Genomic DNA, 25812 nt, shown 5'->3' on the forward strand with positions numbered 1-25812 from the left:
ACTTGGATCCACAATCAATGCCCATGGAAGCAGCAGTCAAGAAATCAAACGACGTATTGCATTGGGCAAAGGTAGTGCAAAAGACCTCTTTAAAATGCTGAAAAGCAAAGATGTCACTCTGAGGACTAACGTGCACCTGACTCAAGTCATGGTGTTTTCAATCACCTCATATGTACACGAAAGCCGGACAATGAATAAGGAAGACCAAAGAAGAACTGACACCTTTGAATTATGGCGTTGGCAAAGAATATTGAATACACCGTTGACTGCCACAAGAATGAACAATGTGTTGAAACAAGTGCAGCCAGAATGCTCCTCAGAAGCAAGGATGGCGAGACTTCATCTCACACATTTTGTACGTGTTATCGGGAGGGACCAGTTCCTGGAGAAGGATATCATGCTTGGTAAGGTAGAAGGTCAGCAAAAAAGAGGAAGACTCTCAACAAGATGGACTGACACAATGGCTGCAACGACCGGCTCAAGCACAGCAATGACTGTAAGAATGGCGCAGGACTGCGCAGTGTTTCATTCTGTTGTACACAGGGTTGCTCTGAGTTGGAACTGAGTCGATGGCACCTAACAACAATTCTTTGACAACCAGAAGTGTCTCCAAGCACTGCGAAATGTCCCCTGGGGGCAATAGCAACCCCTGGACAAACTTTCCATCCTTCTCCCTTTCTGCCCCTGTTCCCACTGCCTCAAATAGTCTCTACCTATCTGCAAGGATCTGGCTGCCCAAGATCACTGCCACCACCACTCTGAAGCCCTCACAGCCCCCTTGGCTGGAAGCACTGTCCTCTGGGTCCCACAAATCTCTCTGTCCTCATCTCCCAGGACACTAAAGTTACCCATGATCATATCTTTTGTCCTCATCTGAACGGCACATTCTTAGTAGACAAGAGTCCAAGAGTCTATGCAAATACACAGCAAATAGTAATGTTGGATTGACAAAACAGGACCAAAAAAAAGGAAAGCAACAGAGAGAAGGGAGAATAATTCAGTATAGCAGGCATTGCTGATGAATGCAGTCCTCTCATTAAATGACTCAGAGAGCTTATACCAGAGGAGACCAAGCCACCAAGTTACCAATTAGATAAGAGCAAGGCTCACCAGGAAATCAAAACTCCTGTTAAAACAGGAAAAGATAAATAAAAACGCCAAGTCACGTGGGTGGCAATGTAAGGAAATATATATAACTTGCTTCCACTCATCTGAGTGGCAGCTGGAAACCCCTCACAAAGTTGTGCACATAACTTCTAATCCAGCCATCTCTTTGTGGGAAACAGCCCAGGGGAAAGCCAATGGATGACTATAAATAAGAGAGTGGCCAATGTGTTCACAGCACCACCACTCAGCATGGGGGCAGGGGTGAGGCGCCCGCACTGTGCAGACAAGCACGTGGACCATCCCCCCGCTGGACTCCCCCTGCCATGGCGTGAGGACATGGGGGGAGGGGGACAGGACATGAGAGGTTTACCATGGACCAAACGAGGTCCTCGTCCCTGTAGAAAATTGTTGCTGTCAAGTCAATTCCAACTCATGGTGACGCTGTAGGACAGAGTAGAACTGCCCCACAGGGTTTCCAAGGAGCAGCTGGTGGATTCAAATTGCTGACCTTTTGGTTAACAGCCTGAGCTCTTAACCACTGCACCACCAGGGCTCCCCGTCCCTGTAGAAGGCCCTGTGAAAAACAAATGCCCTGAGGTGGACAGAGAAAGAGGAGGCCCAGTTCTCTAGGTTTGGGCCTAGAGCACGGGCCCAGCAGGCAGGAGTGAGCTGCAGTGAGGCTGCCAGGGCGTCCTGCATCCTGAGGGCTCCTGCTTACTTGCTCGTGCCCCTACTTCAGGCCATGCCCCTATTCCAGTGTGCTGCTCACACTCCAGGCTGGGCCTCTTCTGTGGGCAGGGAAACAAGAGGCCCCCCCCAGGTAATCGTCATGTCAGTGAGACCCACATAAGTTTCACAGGCCTGCATGGGTGGGGGCCACAGAGGTAATACGATGAGCAGCAGCAGGGTGTGATCGACAACTGTAGATTCCCAGGCCCACCCAAGCTACCAAATCAGATTTCTAAGGAAGAGCCTAGGAATCCAACGCTCTCGCCACAGGAAAGTCTGAGGGCCCTGCCCCTGTGAGGTACTCACTGAGCACCTGCTATGTGTCAGTGCTATGCAGGCTGCCACCCTGGGTGGGCCACAGTGCAGCCCAGGCCAGTCAGCAAATGCATGCTCACGGATTCCAGCTCACCAACAAGGAACACCCCAAGGCAAGGCGGGCAGGCCTGGTGCAGGAGGGAGGGGGTGCTGTGCCGACGCTGTGTTGGCCACTTGCCCCAAGTCAGGTCTGTGAGGTTTTCCCTGCACAGCACAGGCAACACAGGCCTCACAGGGCCTTCCCAGGGGACGTGGCAGGTGTGAACTAGCATCCACCCTGGAGCAGGTGCTAGGGGCTGCCACTTGGGGAAACTGGAGCTGGCGTCTGCTCTCTCAGAAAGGAGAAGACACGCTGGGCAGGGAGGCCACAGCCTGTGCCCCAGTGGACACTGAGGTCTCACCAGAGAGAATGGGGCCCATGAGAGCTGATGGCTCCCAGGGGGCCAAGGGACAGGAGTGATGCTGCAGCCATAGCACCCAGACCCGCTCTCCGTGCTCGGTGGACACTACCCAGCCAGGTTTCTGGGGACTGAGAACTACCATGGTGCCCACTCTATGCCAGGCGGGGAGACTGGCAACAGAAGCCAGGGGAGGGGAGGGCCAAGGGCACCAGCAGAGTGAAGCCAGAGTGTGGGCCCCTTCCTCGCTAGCCACCAGCAGCAATGCCTATTGCATGTGCTTAGAGAAAAGTGCCACAGAAGTTTCAGTGCTTGTGGGACTAGCTGAGCTCATTTCCAGCCAGCCTGTCACCCAGCTGTCTCCTGGCTTCCACCCAGGGAGAACTGGCCCTCCAGGCTGCTGTAGCTGTGTCTCCCCGCCCCTACACCCACCCTATGTCAGAGGGATCTTTGAAAAGGAAAAGAGATCATGCCATGCCCTTCCAGAGGTCTCTTAAGGCTTCCCACCCCCTTGGAATTCAATCCGGAGTCCTAGTGGCGCAGTGGTTAAGCGTTCAGCTGCTAACCAAAAGGCCAGCAGTTCAAATCCACCAGCTACTCCTTGGAAACTCTATGGGGCATTTCTGCTCTGTCCTATAGGGTCGCTATGAGTTGGAATCAACTCTATGGCAGTGAGTTTGGTTTTGGAATTCAATCCAAGCCCCTCCCCAGCCACTCCTACCCTGCTGAGGTGCCAGCTCCCCTGGACACGGCCCCCACTCACCTCCAGCCTCCTGGCCTTTGTTCACTGGTCTCAGGGCACTGGTCCCTGCTCAGAACCACCCCACCAAGGCCTGACCTCTAGAAGTCATGAACCACAGTGTCCCCACTACCAGAGGATTCAGGGACCATCGTTTTACAGATGGGGAAACTGAGGCTGGACTGAAGATAATGCCATGCCCAGGCCTCAGTTCTACAGCCTCACCCTCATCAGGAGCCCGCCCACCCCAGCTGGACCCAGGAGTGTGGTGCCAACAGGACAGAGTGGTCAAATAGGAGGGACATCTGGCCAGGGCATGCCTGCACCCCACTCCTCCCGCACGAGCTGCCGCACACCCCAACATGGTTGATTTTGGTTGGCAGTCCTGCAGATGGGTGTGACATACCCTCTTCCCAAGCAGAACCGGGGGCTTACAGTCAGGACTGCACCCATGTGGGCACACCTGGTGTCCCCTGCTACCTACCCTGTGGCTGTCCCAGCACACACTGGTGATGGCAGCTCTACCCCTCAGGTGCTCAGCCCCTTTCTTGATGCCACCTCTACTGCAGGCCTCTCATCTGGACGATGTGGGGGCTGCCTCCTCACTGACCTCCCTGCCTCCACCCTGGCTCCCACAGCCTGTTCCCCATGTGGCAGCCGGTTCCAGCTCTGTGTGGAGCCCGCCCACACCCATCCCTCTGAGAGAGAAGTCAACGTCCTGACTGTGTCCTATGAGGCCCTGCAGGAGCCGTCCACCCTAAATGAGTGCAGCTGTCTCCTGTTAGGCCCCTCACACCCTAGACACTGGTGCTGCCCTAGGAGCTGGCTCCGTTACCCCAGCTCACCCAGACAGTCCATGCCCACCTCCCACATGCCCTGTGGACTCATTATTGGGTTGTCTTCTTCCTACCCCCACTAGAAGGCCAGCTCCTGGGGCCTGGGCACACGGTGCAGGACCCAGAGGGCAGGAATGGCCACTGGCTGTCACAGGCTGTGCTAAGGCTCACATGCGTGCTCTTGCTTCACCCTCACAAATTGGAGGACGTGGGCACAACAGTTCCCTCTCCAGATGTGACACTGGGAGCCCAGACCCATACTGCTCCAGTGCAGAGTCAACGCTGCCCAAGGCCACCCCTCCACCCTGCCTGCCTGCCCACAGGTGGGCCTAGGACATGGTGCCGTACTCTGCTCTGCCAGGTGTGCCTGAGGCATGGCCAGCTGGGACAACTGGGGGTGAGGAACCCCCAAAATCTGTCTTCTTAGGCACTAATTCTCAGACACATCCATCCTACCTTAACTTCATGGAGCATCTGGGTTTGTTTTCTTACAGTCGGGCCTGGGTAGGCACAGTGTCGAGTGAGAAAGAACATCCCCCATGGACAGAAGGGTGCGATGACAGTGAAAGGGAACGCTGACCTGAGGTGCCCCTAGGGGGGCTGACTGCATGGCTGCCAAGCAACAGTCCCCTGTGCCCTTGCCCTTTGTCCTATAGTCTTGCCACCTGGCCTGTGTGAGCACTGGGCTTGCTTGTGGGACTTGCTTTGACCAATGAGATAGCAGCACTCCAAATGCAAGTAGAGGTTTGAAAAATGCCATGTGCCTCTCCTTGGTCCTCTGCCTCTATCAAAGTGAGACCTGCTAGAGGACGAGAGAGCATGTGAAGCAAGAGAACGTCCCAGCTGAGCCACCCTGGATGAGGTGCTGCCCCAGACACATGAGCCCAGCCCGGCCCACGGAGCCACTCCGCTCTGTGCTCCTGGGTAATCATAAATACTGCTGTTTTCAGGCACAGTGAGCAGGGCAGTGGGCTACACAGTAATGCTGGAACAATAGACCACTGCCCCAGCCCTCACCACCCCTCACCTCCTTCAGCTCCTGGGCCACGGAGGTGAGCCGCTCGTTCTCCGATTGGGTGTTGGTGAGGATGTTGCGCAGCTGCTTCAGCTCCGTCTGCAGCTCCAGCACCTTCCTCACGTAGTACTGCTCCTTGGAGGCCGACTCCTGGATCAGACTCTCCTCCCGGCTCTCACCATCTGCCGCCACCTTCTTGTGGTTCGTGTGTGCCTGTCCAAACGCCTGGGTTGGGAGACATAGACACTCATGAGAAAGGTATCCTGGAGCCACAGGGCAGCCAAGACCCAAACGGACAACTCCTGAGGTTTGCAAGCACATGGTGACCCTTGGACACCACACTGAACAAGAGGAGCCAGCACAAGGGCACAAGCTGACGCTGTGCAACCGCACAGACACAAAAGCCACGGAAAGCACGACTCGCCAACAGCCAGGGAAATCAGAGCGTGGTTACCTGGGGGCATGGTGGCGGCAGGGAGAGGGCTTAAGTGAAAGTGGGCAAGAGGACCCTGGTGGACTGAAGGGCTTATGTGGGTGTATACACATGTAAACTCCACTAAGCTGGACATGGGGTTAGTGTGTTTGACTGTAATAAAAAATAAACTTGAAATACCAGAGTGATACCTGAGCAGCAAGCTTTTGTGCCCACAGGAGTGAATGCTGACTGGGCCTCATCCCAACAGCCATCATCTAGTCCCTTGCTCTCCTCCTGAACGCAGCCACTATCACTCAGTGGGTGACAACAGAGCCTGCTGGCAGCCCACCCCACAGCACCCCCTAGGGCTCGTCCCGCCTCATTCACGTGATCACATCCATCAAGCCCATCTGGGAGCCAGGCTGAGTGTAGGTGGTAAACCAGGGGCTGACGCAGTAGGTTCAGCCTTGCAGAGCCAAGCATGCCTGACAGCTTCCACTGCTCTAGGCTAAAGTGCCATCCTGAGTGTGAGGCCCGTGCCCCGCCCTGGCTCTCTGCACACGAGGGCTCTCTGTCTGAAGAAGACTCTTGCTCCCCCACCTCACCCGTTTCTAGTTTTCGTCTGGAGTGCTCTGCAAAGCTGCCCTTCCTCAGGCCTGCAGCTGCTGTCCACAACACCTCACCGAGCCAGAGGCTGCCGGGCGGAGAGATGACCACCAGGGCCTGTGGCTCTGCCGAATCCTCCCATTCCACCGATGGGGCTCAGAGAGTGTGCTGGCCCACCACAACTACCCCACAGGCAGAGGCAGAGGGGTCTGCCCTTGTTCTAACTCCTGCTTTCTCTTTGCAAGGGTCCTGGTTCACAGAAGGAACACAGGAGAGGGGTGCTGAAGAACAGGAAAATGAACGCCTTTTTATCTTTTCTTGAGAGAAATAGCAACAATTTCACATATTTACTCTGTAATGTTAAGTTTAGGAATTTAGTCCAAGACAATTATGGGGTGGGGGGAGTGCAAAGGTATGCACAAGGATGTTTACTGAGCAGGACTTTTTATCATATCAAAAAACAAAAAAATAGAAAGCAACTCATTTCTCCACCAATAGGGGATTGGTTAAGTAAATCACGGTCTTGTCTTAACAACAGAATCCTATGCGACTGCTAAAGGGCTCAGGAAACCCAGTGGTTTGCGGGGAGCCCCGGGCATAGGAAGGGGCTGACAGACTTTACGTAACAACACGTGTTACAGTGTGTGAAATAGTGTTAGTGGAGGAAAAGTTCCTTGAACAAAAGAGCTTGGAAAAAATAGGACTGAACAGATACTGTAAGAAATGCCAGCGCCTTCACAGTGCTGACTGCATTTGAAGTTGGGGGGTGGGGAGGAGCAGCTCCAAGTGTGTCCCAGACCACCCCTCCCCTGGTGCGGATCCTCTGCTGAGGCACAGGAGTACTATGTCACCCATACTGCTGCCCCTGTGCCAGGTGGAACCAAGCTCTCCCCTTAACCAACATAATGCCTGCTCTGTGAAAGCCACCAGAAAAACTCCAGTTTTCGACTTTCTTTTCAATCCAAATCAGCTCAACTCTAATTCCTGTTGCTGTTCTCCTCCTTCTTCCTGGCACCAGTGGGAAGACCAAATCACAAACTGTCAAGTCCACACAGCACCTACCCTATCCTGGGCTGGCCTCCTCAGGCAGATGAGGGCAAGCCCACTGTGAGCCCGGCCACGGCCCAGGACTCCCAGCCCTGAGCCGCCTCTGCTTCAAGCCTAGTCCCATGGTGAGTAAACAGACAGCCCTGCCTACCGGCCGACCAGCGATGAGGGGGTCTGCGGTGCTCCTGGAGAGCACATGCTGGGCTAGACCTCAGCCTCCAAAAAGAACCCAACCTGGCCAGCACAGGCCAACACCCAAGGCTCAAAAAACCTCATAATGTGCTGAACGTGCAGATTTCACATATGAATGATGAGTCACAGGAGGTGTGACACCTAGAAGCTGTGAAGCACAGTTCCTGCCAGGCCTGGCTGCCTCCACCCAGAATCCTTGCCCCTGCCCACACGCCCAGCCTGGGGCCCACCAGCACCCTGGACAGCTTTTCAAAAACAACTGACGTGGAGACTTCTGCTTCCAGCCAAGATGCGAGAGTAACAGGAACTGGATTTATCTTCTATGTGAAACTAAAAAAAACTGGAAACATTATGTGAATAAGCAATTTTTTTTTCCTTTTCATGACTAAGTTATTTATTTAAGCCACCTCCTGCCACAAGCAAAGGGATGGAAAATCAATGTATTGGTCATCATTTGATACAATTAAAAGTGAGCCTACGGTCTCAGACACTTTTCTGGTCCTCATGTAGAGTAAAGGTCCAAACCAGTGCTGTGGTCCCCAGTAGTGGTCCAGCTTCTCTTTAGTCATCTTCATAGCCAGCTGGATTCACATGAGAGTTAAGAAATAGAGTATGGTTACCATCTCCCCAGGGAAAGGGCTTGGGCCTGAGTGATGATGGGGGTTGGCAACGAACTCGGGTCTCTCATGCTCTCTGTGGTGGGACTTCAGAAAGACATTCAGCATGCTTATTCCCACCCTGGGGAGCATGAAAAGTAGGTGAGGGCCTTCCACGTGTGAGCTGAGCCCTCCTCGCCATGAGCGCTGCTCACCATAGGCTACCCTAGCTGTAGCCGGGACCAAATAGCAGCCCAGAGGCTGGGATTCAGCCACTGCCACCATTTTCAACTTAGCAATGGTTTTTAAGTCACCAGACATCAGGTAATGAAAGACAGTGACCCTGTGAGGCAGGACACAGGTGAGCTCCACAATGACCCCACTCACCCCTGGAAGAAACTTCCTGCCATAGTGCACAAAGAGGAGCTTGAGGCAGAGACAGTGGCCCCCCTGGAAGACCAAGGCAGACAAGGAAGCATAGGCTCGAGACCTGCAGACAGAAGATAGCTGAGAACTGGTCAGTGCAGGCCTGTGAAGAAATCGCCCGAAGTCGGGAAAGAACCACCCAGAAGGTACAGGGTAACAATCCCCATCATTCACATATAACCCCCATCAAACAGCTCCTATTCCCACCAGCTGGAAGGAAAAACCTAATAACTCACAAAGCACAGGTAGGATACTCAGAAAGTCTGACAAAATTAGACCTAGATTAAATGCTGCTCTGGTCCCACATACCAAAGCTTAAACATCAACTGGAAAGGATCAGACACTTCCCAAGCAACTTAATTACATCCCAGAACAAAGCTCATACAGAAATACAAAGATATCTAGCTTCCAATAAGGTAAAATTCACAAAGCCCATTATTAAACCATTAATTACTCATCATGCAAAGAAACTGGGAAAATAATCTATAACAAAGAGGAAAAAAAGTCAATTAAAACTCAAAATGGCACAGTGACAGAATTAGCAGACACAGACATTAAACCAGTTATAATAATGGAATTGCAAGTCTTGAAGCTAGAGGACAGACTGAGCATGTTAAACAGAAACATAGAAGATATTAAAAAAAAAGACTTAAACTTCTAGACACAGAAATTACAATGTGTGGGAAGAAAAATACACTGGATGGGATTAACAGCATAATACACAATGCAGAAAATTAGTGAACTTGAAGACACAGCAACACAACCACCCAAAATGAAACAAAAAGAGGAAAAAAAGACTTAAAATTTTTAACAGAACATCAGTGAGGTGTGGCACGACTTTATGGAGCCTAATACATGGGTAACTACAGTCCCCAAAGGAGGAGAGGGGAGAATGGAAAAAAGTATTTGAAGAAATGGCTAAAACTTTTCCAAAGTTGATGGAAACTAAAACCCACAAAGACTAGCAGCTAAGCTATATACACCAAGGCAAACCATAAAATTGTTTAAAAACCAGTGATACAGAGAAAATCCTAAAAGCAGCCAGAGGAAAAAGAATACATCACTTCTAAACGTGCACCAGTAAGGATGACAGCAGATTTCTTACCAGAACACAAGCCAGAGAACAGTGGAGCAACATCTTGAAAAAACCAAACAAACCAAAAACTGTTAACACAGACCCACAAACAGGTGAAATAAAGATATACAAAAGCAGAAGAAATCATCACCAGCAGACCTGTATTACAAGATACGTTAAATGAAATCTTTCAGGCATAAGAAAAATGATACCAGATGGAAATCTGGATGTGTAAGAAAGAATGAAAAGCATTAGAAATGGTTAACTATGTGGGTAAATATAAAAGATTTGGGTTTCTTATTATTTATATCTCTTTAAAAGATAATTAACAATTGAGATTCAATGCAACCCCTAACAAAATTCCAACAGCCTATTTGGCAAAAATGGAAAACTGATCTTCAAATTCATATGGAATTGCAAGAGGCCTTGAATAGTCAAAACAACACTGAAAAGGAGAACAAGGTTGGAGGACTCAACTTACTGATTTCAAAACTTACTACAAAGCCACAGTAATCAAAATAGTATGGTTCTGCCATAAGAAAAGACTTATGAATTAAGAGTCCAGAAATAAACCCATACATCTAACATCAACTGATTTTTGATACAGTTGTCAAGTCTGCTCAACAGGGAAAGAATAGTCTCTTCAGTAAACGGTCCTGGGAGAACTAAATCAACATGCAAAAGAATGAAACTGGATCCCTACCTCACACCATATAAAAAAAATTAACTCAAAATGGATCAACAATCTAAACATAAGGGCTAAAACCACAAAACCCTTAGAAGAAAACCAGGGTAAGTTTTCATAACTTAGACTTGGCAATGTTTTCTTAGATTTAATACAAAAGCATAAGCAGCAAAAGAAAAAGAATAAATTGGACATTATCAGAATTAAAAACTTTTGTACATAAAAAGACGTCAAGAAAGTGAAAAGACAAATTACAGAAGGGGAGAAAATATTTGCAAATATATCTGATAAGGGTCTTTCTTGTTGTTAGGTGCCATCGAGTCAGTTCCAGCTCATAGAGACCCTATGTACAACAGTAAGAAACATTGCCCAGTCCTGTGCCATCCTCACATTTGTTGCCTGTTGCAGCCACTGTGTCAATCCATCTCATTGAGGATCTTCTTTTTCCCTGACCCTCTACTTTACTAAGCATGATGTCCTTCTCCAGGGACTGGGCCCTCCTGATAACGTGACCAAAGTATTTGAGACAAAGTCTCGCCATCCTTGCTTCTAAGGAGCATTCTGGCTGTTATTTCTTCCAAGACAGAATTGTTCATTCTTTTGGCAGTCCGTGGTATATTCTGTATTCTTCGTCAACACCATAATTCGAAGGCACTGATTCTTCTGCGGTCTTCCTTATTCATTGTCCAGCTTTCACATGTATATGAGGCGACTGAAAATACCATGGCTTGGGTCAGGCGCTCTTTTGTCCTCAAAGTGACATCTTTGCTTTTCAACACTTTAAAGAGATCTTTTGCACCACATTTGCCCAACACAATTCGTCCTTTGATTTCTTGACTGTTACTTACATAGGTGTTGATTGTGGATCCAAGTAAAATGAAATCCTTAACAACTTCAATATTTTCTCCGTTTACCATGATGTTGCTTATTGGTCCAGTTGTGAGGATTTTTGTTTTCTTTATGTTGAGGTGCAATCCATACTGAAGACTGTAGTCTTTGATCTTCATCAGTAAATGCTTCAAGTCCTCTTCACTTGAAGCAAGAAAAGTTGTGTCACCTGCGTATCTCAGGTTGTTAATGAGTCTTCCTCCAATGCTAATGCCATGTTCTTCTTCCTATAGCCCAGCTTCTCGGATTATTTGCTCAGTATACAGATTGAATAAGTATGGTGAAATGATACAACCCTGAAGCACACCTTTCTTGACTTTAACCCATGAAGTATCCCCTTGTTCTGTTTGAAGGACTGCCTCTTGGTCTATGTACAGGTTCCTTCCTCATGAGCACAACTAGTGTTCTGGAGTTCCCATTCTTTGCAATGTTGTCCATAATTTGTTGTGATTCACACAGTCAAATGCCTTTGCATAGTCAATTTAACACAGGTAAATATCTTTCTGGTATTCTCTGCTTTCAGTCAAGATCATCTGACATCAGCAATGATATACCTCATTTCACGTCTTCTTCTGAATCCAGCTTGAACTTCTGGCAGTTGCCTGTCAATGTACTGCTGCAACTGCTTTTGAATGATTTTCAGCAAAATTTTACTTGTGTGTGATATTAATGATATTGTTCGATAATTTCCACATTCTTTTGGATCACCTTTCTTTGGAAGGGGCACAAATATGCATCTCTTCCAGCAGGTTGGCCAGGAAGCTGTCTTCCAAATTTCTTGACATGGACAAGAGAGCACTTCCAGTACTGCATCCATTTGCTGAAACACCTCAATTGGTATTCCATCGATTCCTGAAGCCTTGTTTTTTGCCAACGTCTTCAGTGCAGCTTGGACTTCTTCCTTCAACACTATCAGTTCTTGATCATATGATAACTCCTGAAATGGCTGAATGTCGATCAATTCTTTTTGGTACAGTGACTCTGTGCATTCCTTCCATCTTCTTTTGATGCTTCCTGCGTCATTCAATATTTTCCCCGTAGAATCCCTCAATATTACAGCTCAAGGCTTGAACTTTTTCTTCAGTTCTGTCATCTTAAGAAATGCCAACCATGTTCTTCTCTTTTGGTTTTCTATCTCTAGGTATTTGCATATTTCATTATAATACTTTACTTTGCCTTCTTGAGCTGCCCTTTGAAATCTTCTGTTCAGCTATTTTACTTCATCATTTCTTCTGTTTGCTTTGGCTAGTCTACATTTAAGACCAAGTTTCAGAGTCTCTTCCAACATACATTTAAGCCTCTTCTTTCTTTCCTGTCTTTTTAATGACCTTTTGCTTTCCTCATATATGGTGTCCTTGATGTCATTTCACAACTCATCTGGTCTTTGGTCATTAGTGTTCAATGCATCAAATTTATTCTTGAGATGGTCTCCAAATTTAGGTGGGATATGCTCAAGGTCATATTTTGGCTCTTGTGGACTTGCTCTAATTTTCTTAAGCTTCAACTTGAACTTGCATGTGAGCAATTGATGGTCTGTTCTGCAGACAGCCCCTGGTCTTGTTCTGATTGATGATATTGAGCTTTTCCATCATCTCTTTCCACAGATGTAGTCAATTTGATTCCTATGTATTCCATCTGGTAAGGTCCATGTGTATAGTCAGTCACTCTTTACATTGCTGAAAAAAGGTATTTGCAATGATGAAGTCGTTAGTCTTGCAAAATTCTTTCATGCGGTCTCCGCAGTCATCTCTATTACCAAGGCCATATCTTCCAACTACCCATCCTTCTTTGTTTCCAACTTTTGCATTCCAATCACCAGTAATCATCAATGCATCTTGACTGCATGTTTGATCAATTTCAGACCACAGAAGTTGGTGAAAATCTTCAATTTCCTCATATTTGGCATTAGTGGTTGGTGCGTTAAATTTGTATAATAATTATATTAACTGGTCTTCCTTGTAGGCTTATGGATATTATCCTATCACTGATAGTGATGTACTTCAGAGTAGATCTTGAAATATTCTTTTTGACAATGAATGCGACACCATTCCTTTTCAATTTATCATTCCCAGCATAGTAGACCATATGATTGTCTGATTCAAAATGGCCAATACCAGTCCATTTCAGCTCACTAATGCCTACGGTATCAATGTTTATGTGTTCCACTTCATTTTTGATGACTTCCAATTTTCCTAGATTCATACTTCATACATTCCACAGTCTGATTATTAATGGATGTTTGCAGCTGTTTCTTCTCATTCTGAGCTGTACCACATCGGCAACTGAAGGTCTCAAAACTTTTACTCCATCCATGTCATTCAGGTCAACTCTACTTTGAGGAGGCAGTTCTTCCCCATTGGTATTTTGAGTGCCTTCCCACCTGAGGGGCTCATCTTTCAGCACTACACCAGACAATGTTCTGCTGCTATCCATAAGGCATTCATTCGCCAATTTTTTCAGTAGACCACCAGGTCCTAGTCTGTCTTAGTATGGAAGCTTGTTGGTATTTGAAATACCAGTGGCATAGCTTCCAGCATCACAGAAACATGCAAGCCACCTGTCATGGACTGAATTGTGTCCCTCAAAAATATATGTCAACTTGGTTAGGCCATGATTCCCGGTATTGTATGGTTGTCCTCTATTTTGCGATTTAGGTTTAGGTTTTGTGATTTAGAGGTTTAGGGTAGGATTTTTAGCACCCTTACTAAGGTCACATTCCTGATCCAATATAAAGAAAGTTTCCCTGGAGTATGGTCTGCACCATCTTTTATCTTACAAGAGATAAAAGGAAAGGGAAGCAAGCAGAGAGTGGGGACCTCATACCACCAAGAAAGCAGTGACAGGAGCATACTGCGTCCTTTGGAACTGGGGTTCCTGCGTGGAGAAGCTCCTAGTCCAGGGGAAGATTGATGACAAGGACCTTCCTCCAGAGCTGACAGAGAAAGAAAGCCTTCCCCTGGAGCCAACGCCCTGAATTTGGACTTCTAGCCTACTAGACTGTGAGAAGATAAAATTTTCTTTGTTAAAGCCATCCACTTGTGGTATTTCTGTTATAGCAGCACTAGATGACTAAGACACCGCCACAGTACGACAAACTGACAAATGCATGGGAATAAGGTTCTAGTATCCAGAATATACAGAGTTGCCTAATTCTGAAAACTTATTGTTGATATTTCGGATTTCTGTTTGCTGTCTCTCTGCGGATTCTAGCAGCCTGTTAAATTTGTCATTTTGCTGTTGTATAGCTTTCCTAAATTCTTTTATTGGTTTGTCTGTGTGTTCCTTGGCTTGGTCTGAGTTTTGCCTGATCTCCTGAAGAGCTCTGTATGTTACTAATCTTATGAATTCTATCTCCAGTAATGCCAAGACCTTCTCTTCCTCCAGAAGGTTTCCTGGTTCTTTGTTTTGGTCACTTGCCGGAGCCATCATGGTCTGCCTCTTTATGTGATTTAATACTGACTGTTGTCTCTGAGCCATCAATAAGTTACTATATTTACTGTACATCTGCTTACTGTGTCCTAGCTTCTTATTTTGTTTTGATATGCCCATACAGGCTGGCCATGTGAGCTACTTTGATTATTGGCGTCTTTGAAGCTCTCACATCCTGTCACCAGGTGGTTAGAGCTTCTAGTAGGTATGGGAGTCCAGGAGTCTGTTTACTTTTCTTGTGTGGATTTAGCTCGGGTGTCCAGGTTGTCAGTCACTGAGTGTGTGGTGCAGGCTCTCACCTATAGTCCTAGATGGGCAGGGCTACATAGGGGTGACTGGAGCAGGCACAGGTATCTGGCTGCAGTAGGGGGTTATGAGCTGAGCAAGGCTGATGGATGCCCCTGAGTGCCTAGGTAGAAGGCATGTTCCTGTCCCCTAGAGCACACAGGTGGGTGAGTTTTGCAACTGGACTTTGGGTACCCAATGCTGTTGACTATAAGGACTGGTAGGCACCACTTATTTTTGGACTCCTGTCATAGGTGGCTAGGTGGAGCTGCCAGTCCTTAGGCCCCTGATGTTGGTGGGCAAGGACTCTGCTTAATGGGCAGGGTGATGTCAAATGTCACAAATCTGTCATTCCCCCTTAGCTGTTGCAGTTGAAAATAGGCTTCAGGTATATACCTTGTTGTACTGTGCTAATGAGGGCCTATACTGCTAAATGGGCCACACAGGTCTAGGCAGGGGTGAAAGGCATTTGAAGTCCGTGGACCCCTTATGCCTATGCCTAGGCAAAGGGGCAGTGCCTGCCCTGAGTTCCCGGCTTAGGGGAGCTGGTGGTTTCTTTTTTCTTGTTTGTTCATTCATTTGTTCCCTTCCCAAAGCTGGGAGACTGGTTCAGGCACAACGGGTCCCACTTCCAGCTGAGTGGGTGCGGCAACTGCTGAACACTGCCAAACCGGGACTGAAGCAGAGCGGGGAAGGGGCGAGTGAGGGGAAGAGAGGCACTTCTCAGAGGGGGGAAAGGTTATTTTGATCCCGTGCAGTAGGTCAGATGCTTGCACTTAACTTCCACAGATCCAGCACCCCTTCCCCCTGGCTCCAGAGGCTTGTGAAGACTCTTCGCCACTTGGTTTCTCCCGATGTGGAAAACGCATCCCAAGTGCCATTGCTTGCCTCAGCCCACGTGTGCCAGCCTGCAGGGTGCCAGCCAGGTCAGGTCTGGCACTTCCTCACTGCTTCTGAACTGTCTCTCCCTCCTACTGCCGCTCAGTCCGACTTCTCAACTTTGTCTTTGATCTTCAGGGCTCCTAGATTGTCATATGTAATCAATTCACTGTTTTTTTTCAGGTTTTTGTTATAACAGGGACCATGGGAAGTGTCTGACTATTCTGCCATCTTGGTCTCGCCTCCTCCAGTATCCAGAATATATAAAGAACTTCTAGAGCTCAACAAGATAAATAAATAAATAACCCAATTAAAAAATGGGTCAAGGATTTAAACAGACCTTTCTCCAAAGAAATATACAAATGGCCAACAAGCACATGAAAAAATTCTCAACATTACTTGTCATTAGAGAAATGCAAGTCCAAACCACAATGAGATACCACGTTACACCCATCAGGATGGTTGTAAAAAAACCAGAAAATGACAAGTGTTGGCAAGGATGTGGAAAACTGGAGTGATCATACACTGTTGGTGAGAATGTAAAGTGGTGCAGCCACTGTGGAAAACAGTTTGGCAGTTCCTCAAAAAATTAATCACAGAATTACCAAATGCCAGCAAATCCACTCGTAGGTATGTCTTAGTCATCTAGTGCTGCTACAACAGAAATACCACAAGAGGATGGTTTTAATCTTCAAGAGAAGTTTATTTCCTCACAGTCAAAGTAGGCTAAAAGTCCAAATTCAGGGCATCAGCTCCAGGGGAAGGCTTCTTCTCTCGGTTGGCCTTCTTCTCTTCAGTGTTCCCCCGGACTAGGAGCTTCTCTGCGCAGGGACCCCGGTCCAAAGGACGCACTCTGCTCCTGGCACTGCTTTCTTGATGGTATGAGGTCCCCCTGTCTCACTGCTCACTTCTGTCTTTTATATCTCAAGAGATTGCCTCAGGACACAGTCCAGTCTTGTAGATTAGGTCCTGCCTTACTAACACAACTGCCACCCATCCTCCCTCATTAACATCATAGAGGCAGGATTTACAACATACAGGAAAAACACACAGTACCAGGAATCATGGCCCGGCCAAACTGATACACACATTTTTTGGGGGACATAATTCAAACCATGACAAGGTATATACCCAAAAGAACTGAATACAGGTACTTAAACAAATACTTGTACATTAATGTTCATAGTAGCACTATTAACAAGAGCCAAAAGGTGGAAACAACCCAAATGTACATCAGTGGATGAATGAATAAACAAAATGTAGGATATTCATAAAATGGAATATTACTCAGTCATAGAAATGAAGGACTGATACATGCTACAAATGATAAACTGCAAAAACATTATGCTAAGTGAAAAAAGCTAGTCACAAAAAGTCACATATTGTATGTGCTGGATGCATAGGTGTGCTATAATATAACTGCCCGCTCACGGTCTTCCTAACTGCTAATGGACATAATAGCTACTAACGGACATAAGGACCCCTGGTGGCACCTGGTTAAGAGCTTGGGCTGCGAACCAAAAGGTCACCAGTTCGAATCCACCAGCCGCTCCTTGGAAACCCTATGGGGCAGCTCTACTCTGCCCTATAGGATAGCTATGAGTCAGAATCAACTTGATGGCAAATGGTCTAGTTTGGGTTTTAATGGACATAAAGTATGTGTTTTAGGGGGAGATGATTGCCTTCTGAAGAAACCCAACCTCTATCTTAGTGGGGTAAAGGAGGAAGGGCTGGTCTCCGGCACCTGTAAATCTAGAATAGCCTGAACAGGGGCAATAAGTGACGTCCATTGCCTACAAGAGGCCTTCCACTTTTATTACTTCCTTTTACCTTTTATTTCTTCCCTCCACTTTTATTACCCCTTTTTATCATTTATTGCCCTCTTTCATTACCTCTCCCCCTACCTGTTTTCCATACAGGCTATCTGGCACATAGACATAGCTGTCCTATTTGTATTTAATCCCAGGAGAGAGGGACTTAGGTGTTCTCCTTCTAAGACGTGAACTGTGGCATGTTTGGACATGATCTAACCCTGTGGATGAGAGTCTAACTTCAGGGAAACTAGAAGGATGATGATGGATCCTGTTCTACTCCCTGTCCTGTTTGTTCTGTGAGTAATAAATGCCTGTTGATCATGCCAAACAGTCTTTCACTAAGAACTTGTGAATATAGTGACGTTACAACGATTTCATTTATATGAAATGTCCAGAATAGGTAAATCCATAGAGACAGAAAGCAGGGGCTGGGAGGAGGACAAAAGGAGAGTAATAGGGAGTGACTGCTTAATGGGTACAGAGTTTTCTTTCGGGATGATAAAAATATTTTGGACCTAGACAGAGGTACTAGTTGTACAACACTGTGAATATACTAAATGCCAGTGAATTATACACTTTAAAATGGTTAATTTTATGTTATGTGAATTTCTCCACACTTAAAAAATACTAACTGGTAACAGCAGTTTAGAACACATGTAGAAAAAATAACACAAACACTGGGAGGGTGGAAATGAAGTATACTGTTGTAAGTTCCTTATATATACAAGAAGTGGTATAACATCACTTGAAGGTAGACTGTTATAAGTGAAAAGTAAATACAATAATAAACCAGGAATTGGCAAACAAGCAGGGCAGCCATGTGTTTTTAAAACTAATGTTTGATTGGAACTCAGCCATGCCCATATGTTTACATACTGTATATGGCTGCTTTCTTGCTACAAGGGCAGAGTTGTGTAGTTAGATCAGAGACCGCATGGACCACAAGCTTAAAAATTCACTATCTGGCTCCTTAAGAAAAACTTCATTGACTCCGGCTCTAAATTCTAAAGCAACCACTAAAATAACAATAAACAATCTATCAAAGGAGACAAAAATGAAATCATAAACAAAATTAAATTAATCCAAAAGAAGTCAGAAAGAAAACAAAAAAAAGATGAGATCACTAGAAAACAAATAGGAATATGATACTTAAATATAACCATGTCAATAATTACATTAAGTATAATTTGTCTAAATACCCCAACTAAAAAGCACAGATTATTAGATTACCTGTCTACAAGAAACCCACTTTAATATAAAGACACAAAGAGATTAAAAGTTAAAGGATGGTACGACTTCACATTCACTAAAAAAAAAAAACAAAAAAACAAAAAACCCAAACCTGTTGTCATGAAGTTGATTCTCACAGTCCACCCCATGTGTTACTGAGTAGAACTGAGCTCCATAAGGTTCTCTTGGCTGTAATCTTTCATGAAAAACCATCAGGCCTTTCTTCTGCAGTACTGCTGGATGGGTTCAAACCAAACTGTGCCACCTAACTTGAATGGCTATAATCAAAAACACCGGTAATAAGTGTTGACAAGGATGTGGAGAAATTGGAACTCTCATACACTGCTGCTGGAAATGTAAAATGGCATAGCCACTTTGGAAAACTGTTTGGCAGTTCCTCAAAAGAGTTATCTATGACCCAGCAACTGCACTCCTAGGTATATGCCCAAGAGAAATAAAAACATGTCCACACAAAAACTTGTACAGAAATGTTCACAGCAGGATTATTCATAAGAGCCAAAAAAATGGAAGCAACTCAAATGTCCATCAACTGATGAATAAATAAACAAAATGTGGTATACTCATAAAATGGAATATTATTTTCAGTAAAAAGAAATGCAGGGCTGATACATGCTACTACATGAATGAATCTTGAAAACATTATGCTAAATGAAAGAAGCCAGTCACAAAGAACCATATTTGTATGGTTCCATTTATATGAAATGTCCAAAGCAGACAAATCTACAGAGACAGAAAGCACATTAGTAGTTACCTAGGGCTGGGTTGGGGCAAGGGGACAGAAAGGGTGGTGACAGTTAAGGTTACAAGGTATCTTCTTGGCTAATGAAAATGTTCTAAAATTATGGTAATGACGCACAACTCTGTAAATATACTAAAAGACACTGAGTTGTACACTTTAAATGGATTAACTGCATAGTATGTGAATTATATCTTAATAAAGCTGTATAAAAAAAGAAAAAGATAAACCATGCTAACACTAATCAACTGAAAGCTAGAAGGGCTCTATTAATAATAGATAAAGTAGATTTCACAACAAAGAACAGTATCAGGAATAAAAAGGGTCATTTTAATAATGAAGTCAATTCACAAAGAGAACACAACAATCCTAACCATTTATCACCTAATAACACAGCTTTAAAATACATGAAGCAAGAACAGGTAGAACTACAAGGAGAAAGAGAGAAATCCACATTATATTTGGAAATTTTAACAATCCGTTCTCTTTCAATAACTGATAGACACAGGTAGACAGAAACTTGAACAACACTGTTAACCAATTTGATTTAACTCACTGGCACTTATAGAACCACTCCAATGAGAATAACATACACCTTCTTTACAAGTGTACATGGAACCTTTACTCACATAGGTCATGTTCTGGGTCATTAAACAAACCTCAAATTTAAAAGGATTCTGGCCACACAAAGTATGCTGTCTGATTACAGTGGAATTAAATAAATAAAAAATTAATTACAGAAAGATCTTTGGAAAATACTCAAATACTCTCCAACTAAACAACACACTTCTAAGTAATATTTGCTTGCTTTGGACACATCATCAGGAGGGAGCAATTGCTAGAGGTAGACATCATGTTTGGTGAAGTAGGTGGCCAACGAAGGTGTGGGAGACCCTTGGTATGATGGATTGGCACACAACAGCCACAGTGATGGACTCAAATATGCTGGCGATTGTGAGGATGATGCAAGACCAGGCAACATTTCATTCTGTTGCGTGTAAGCACGTGAGTAGGAGTTGACTGCACAGTAGAACAACAACAAGAAATAACCCATGGGTCAAAGAAGAAATCATATGGGAAATTAGAAAATATTTGTAATTGAATGAAAGTGAAATGAATATGAAAATTTGTGGCATGTCACTGAAACAGTACTTAGGGAGATATGTATGCACTAAGTGCTTGTGTTAGAAAAGAAGAACAGTCAAATCAATAACCTCAGTGTCTTAGTCATCTAGTGCTGCTACAACAGCAATACCACAAGTGGATGGTTTTAATGAAGAGAAGTTTACTTCCTCATAGTCAAAGTAGGCTAAAAGTCCAAATTCAGGGCATCAGCTCCAGGGGAAGGCTTCTTCTCTCGGTTGGCCTTCTCCTCTTCAGTGTTCCCCTAGACTAGGAGCTTCTCGGCACAGGGACCCTGGTCCAAAGGATGCGCTCTGCTCCTGGCACTGCTTTCTTGATGGTATGAGGTCCCCCTGTCTCTCTGCTCAGTTCTGTCTTTTACATCTCAAGACAATGCCTCAGGAAACAATCCAATCTTGTAGACTGAGTCCTGCCTTACTAACACAACTGCCACCCATCCTCCCTCATTAACATCATAGTGGCAGGATTTACAACATATAGGAAAACCACACAATACCAGGAATCATAGCCCCGCCAAACTGATACACACATTTTTTGGGGGACATAATTCAAACCATGACACTCAGCTTCTAAAGAAACTAGAAGAAGAATGTCATGGATTGAATTGTGTCCCCCAGATATATCTGTGGACTTGGCTAAGTCATGATTCCCAGTATTGTATAATTGTGTAACATTTTGTAATCTGATGTGATTTCTTTATGTGTTATAAATTCAATCACTATGATCTAATAAAATGGATTAGTGGCAGTTATACTGATGAGGTCTACAAGACTGGGTAGTGTCTTAAGCCAATCTCTTTTGAGACGTAAAAGAGAGAAGTGAGCAGAGACACACGGGAACCTCATATCACCAAGAAAGCAGTGCCGGGAGCAGAGTGCATCCTTCGGACCTGAGGTTCCTGTGCAGAGAAGCTCCCAGACCAAGAGAAGATTGATGACCTTCCTCCAGAGCTGACAGAGAAAGTGTTCCCCTGGAGCTGACACCATGAATTTAGACTTGTAGCCTACTGGACTGTGAGAAAATAAACTTCTCTTTGTTAAAGCCATTCACTCATGGTATTTCTGTTACAGCAGCACTAGATAACTAAGACAAAGAGTAAATGAACCCATAGTACGAAGAAAGAAAATAATAACCAGAGTAGAAATCACTGAAATAGAGAGAGAGAGAGATCGATTAAACCACAAGTGAGTTCTTTGAGAAAATCAACAGAACTGATAAACCTCTAGCCAGATTATTGCGGGGAGGAGAAGACACAAATTACCAATACTAGGAACGAAAGGTTCTACAGATGTTAACAGAATAAGGGAATATCATAAACAACTTTATGCCAATAAATTGACAACTTAGATGAAACAAATTCCTTGAAAGACACAAACTACCAAAGTCCACTGAAGAAAAAAAGATAACCTGAATAGTTTTATCAAAGAAACTGAATCTGTAGTTTAAAACCTTCCCACAAAGAACACTCTAGGCCCAGACGGCTTCTCTAGTGAATTCTACCAAACATCTAAGGAAGAAACAATACCAATTCCACACAAACTCTTCCAGAAAACTAAAAAGGAAGGAATACTTTCCAACTAATTTTATGAGGTCAACATTACCCTTGTCTTAGTTATCTAGTGCTGCTGTAACAGAAATACCACCAGTAGATGGCTTTAACAAAGAGAAATTTATTCTCTCATAGTCTAGGAGGCTAGAAGTCTGAATTCAGGGTGTCAGCTCCAGGGGAAGGTCCTTGTCATCAATGTTCCCCGGTCAAGGAGCTTCTCAGTACAGGCACCCTGGGTCCAAAAGGACATACATTTCTCCTGGCTCTTGTTTCTTGGTGGTATAAGGTCCCCATGTCTCTCTGGTCGCTTATCTCTTTTATATCTCAAAAGAGATTGATTTAAGACACAACCTAATCTTATAGATTGAGTCCCTCCTCATTAATATAACTGCCTCTAATCCTGACTCATTAACACCATAGAGATAAGATTTACAACACATAGGAAAATCACATCAGATGACAAAATGGTGGACAATCACACAATACTGGGAATCATGGCCTAGCCAAATTGATACACATTTTGGGGAACACAATTCAATTTATGACAACCCTGTAATCAAAACCAAAAAACCAAAACAAACAAACAAAACAACAGACCAAATACCCCTCATTAACACAGATGCAAAAAACTCTTCACAAAATTTTATCAAATAGCATCCAACAATATATAAAAAAAGATAAAGCATCATTATCTAGTGGGGCCAATCTAAGGAATGCAGGGTTGATTTAACGTTAGAAAAAAATCAACAGAATTCACTATAATAACAGACACAAAAGAAAAACGATATGATCATCTCAAAAGATGCAGGAAAATAATTTCAACATCCATTCTTGATAAAAATTCTCAGCAAAACAGAAGGGAACACCTTCAACTTGATAAAAAGTATCTTCCAAAAACCCTACAGCTAACATTACTTAATGATGAAAAACTGAATCTCACCACTTCTATTCAACATTATACTGGAGTTCCTAGCCTGCAGTGAAAAGAAAGAAGTAAAAAGTGTCTATTTGTACATTATATGACCGTCTGTGTAGAAAAGCCAATGAAATCTACGTATAAAAACAAACTACTAGAACTAATAAGTGAGTTTAGCTAGTGTGATGGTTAAGGTTGTCTGTCAACTTGGCTAGGCCATGATTCTCAGTGGGTTGGCAGTTATGTGATGATGTAGTTATCCTCCATTTTGTGATATAATGTAATCACCTCCATGACATGATCTGATGTGATCAGCCAATCAGTTGTAAGGGGAGTTTTCTTGGGGATGCTGGCAAAGCTTGCTGGCTTTTATACACTCTGGATCCTGTATCCAGCTTGTCATCATCTGACCTCTGGTTGTTGGGATTTGTCAGCCTCTGCAGTTATGTAAGTCAGGAGAAGCCTCCAGCCTGACGCCTGATCCACAGACTTAGGACTTGCCAGCTTCTACAACTGTGTGAGCCATTTTCTTGAGATAAATCTCTGTGTGTGTGTGTGTGTGTGTGTGTGTGTGTGTGTATACACACATACCCACATATATATATACTTCACTAGTTTTGCTTCTCTAGAGAACCCAGCCTAAGACAGCTAGGTTACAAGCTATAAGATCAATATATAAAAATCAATTTTATTTCTATATGCTAACAATGAACAATCAGAAAGTGAAAAGTTTAAAAATACCATTTACGACAGCATTAAAAATATTAAGCGTTGCTTTTGTTAGGTGTTGTTGTTTTTGACTCATAGTGACCTCATGTGACAGAGTAAAACTGCCCCACAGGGTTTTCTTGGCTGTAATCTATGCTTAATTTGACAGATGTGCAAGCCCTATACACTGAAAACCACAAAAATACTGCTGTCTTAGTTATCTAGTGCTGCTATAACAGAAATAATACAAGTGGGCAGTTTTAATGAACAGAAATTTACTTTCTCACAGTTTAGGATGCTATAAGTCCGGATTCAGGGTGCCAGCTCTAGGGGAAGGCTCCTTCTGTTCGCTCTGGGGGAAAGTCCTATCCCATTTTAGCTTCTATTCCTAGGTTCCTTGGTGATCATGTGGCGTGCATCTTTCCCTCTGTGCTTGTTGCTTAATCTGCTTTTTATATCTCAAAAGAGACTGACTTAAGGCATACCCTACACTAATACTGCCTCATAAACAAAACAAAGAAAACCCATTCCCAAATGGGATTCTAACCACAGGTATAGGTGTTAGGGATTCTAACCACAGGTACAGTTGTTAGGGTTTACAATACGTATTTTTTGGGAACACAATTCAATCCATTAACAATTGCTGAGCGAAATTAAAGACCTAAATAACTGGAGATATATATCTTGTTCATGGACCAGAAGACTCAATATTGTTACAACGTTAATTCTCCAAAAATTGATCTATCGATTCCTCACAATGCCAATCAAAATCCCAACAGGCTTTTTGTAGATACTGGCAAGGTGATTCTAAAGTTCATAAAGAAATGCAAAGGATCTAGACTACCTAAAACAACTTTGAGAAACAGAAATGAAGTAGGAGGACTTTGTATCTGATGTCAGTAATTTTTATAAAGATTCAGTCCTCAAAAAGCTAAACATAGAATTACCATATGATCCAGCAATTCCACTTCTAGATATATACCCCAAAGAGCTGAAAGCAGGAAAGTCAACAGATATCTGTAAGACCAATATTCACTGCAGTAGTATTCACATAGCCAAAATGTGGAAAGAACTGATATGTCCACCAATGGATGAATGAATAAATAAAATGTGGTACATACACACAATAGAACATTACTGAGCCATAAAGAGAAATGAAGATCTGATACGTGCTACAACATGGATGAGCCCTGAAAACATCATGCTAACTGAAGTCAGTCACAAAAGAACAAATATTGTATGATCCAATTTACATGAATTATTTAGAATAGTTAAGTGTATAGAGACTTAACTTTATTAGTGGTTAGCAGGGGCAGGCAGGAGGGGTAGGGAAAGGGGGACTCAGGGCTTAGAGGACATTGATTTTCTGTTAAGGGTAATGGAAAAATTTGGTAGTGGTGACGGTTGACCAACAAGGTGAATATGATTAACGTCACTGAATTGCACATGTAAAAAATGTTGAAATGGAAAATGTTTTGTTACATTTATATTTACCACCATTAAAAAAACACTAATCAAGACAATGTAGTAATGGCATATAGATAGATAAATCCACTGAACAGAATAAAGAATCCAGAAAGAGACCCACACATATGGTCAACTGATCTGACAAAGGTACAAAGGCAATTCAGAGGAAAAAGGTAGTCTTTTATAGGCTTAAATATAAAACTTAAAAGTATAAAACTTCCAGAAGAAAATGTTTGTGACCTTGGACATAATCCATAAAAGAAAAAACTGGTTAATATGGGCTTCAAAATTAAGAATTCATACTGTTTGAAAGGCATGGTTAAGAGAATGAAAAGACAAGCCACAGACTGGGAGAAAATCTTTGCAAATCACTTACTTATCTAATAAAGGACTTGTATCCAGAATATAAAAGAACACTTAAAATTGAAAAATATAAAAACAATCCAATAAAAAACTGGCAAAAGAACTAAACAGATACTTCACCCAAGAAGATATACTAATGAGAAAGAATCACGTGAAAAGATGCTCAATATCATTAGTCATTAGCCAACAACCAGTTCCCACTG

At 44.0% G+C, this 25812-nt stretch overlaps 1 protein-coding gene across 2 annotated transcripts in view; it reads right to left on the reverse strand.

The window, feature by feature from the left end:
- BICD2 (BICD cargo adaptor 2) overlaps window positions 1-25812 on the reverse strand; it is a 116324-nt gene that overhangs the window by 14039 nt on the left and 76473 nt on the right. For both annotated transcript variants that reach the window (XM_023738609.1, XM_004384224.2), the window contains exon 2: window positions 5152-5364. In XM_023738609.1, the coding sequence (XP_023594377.1) occupies window positions 5152-5364 (213 nt within the window). The remainder of the gene's footprint in view (window positions 1-5151; window positions 5365-25812) is intronic.

Source organism: Trichechus manatus, unplaced genomic scaffold, assembly GCF_000243295.1.
Source record: "Trichechus manatus latirostris isolate Lorelei unplaced genomic scaffold, TriManLat1.0 scaffold00120, whole genome shotgun sequence".
In the NCBI taxonomy this organism is placed as follows: domain Eukaryota; kingdom Metazoa; phylum Chordata; class Mammalia; order Sirenia; family Trichechidae; genus Trichechus; species Trichechus manatus.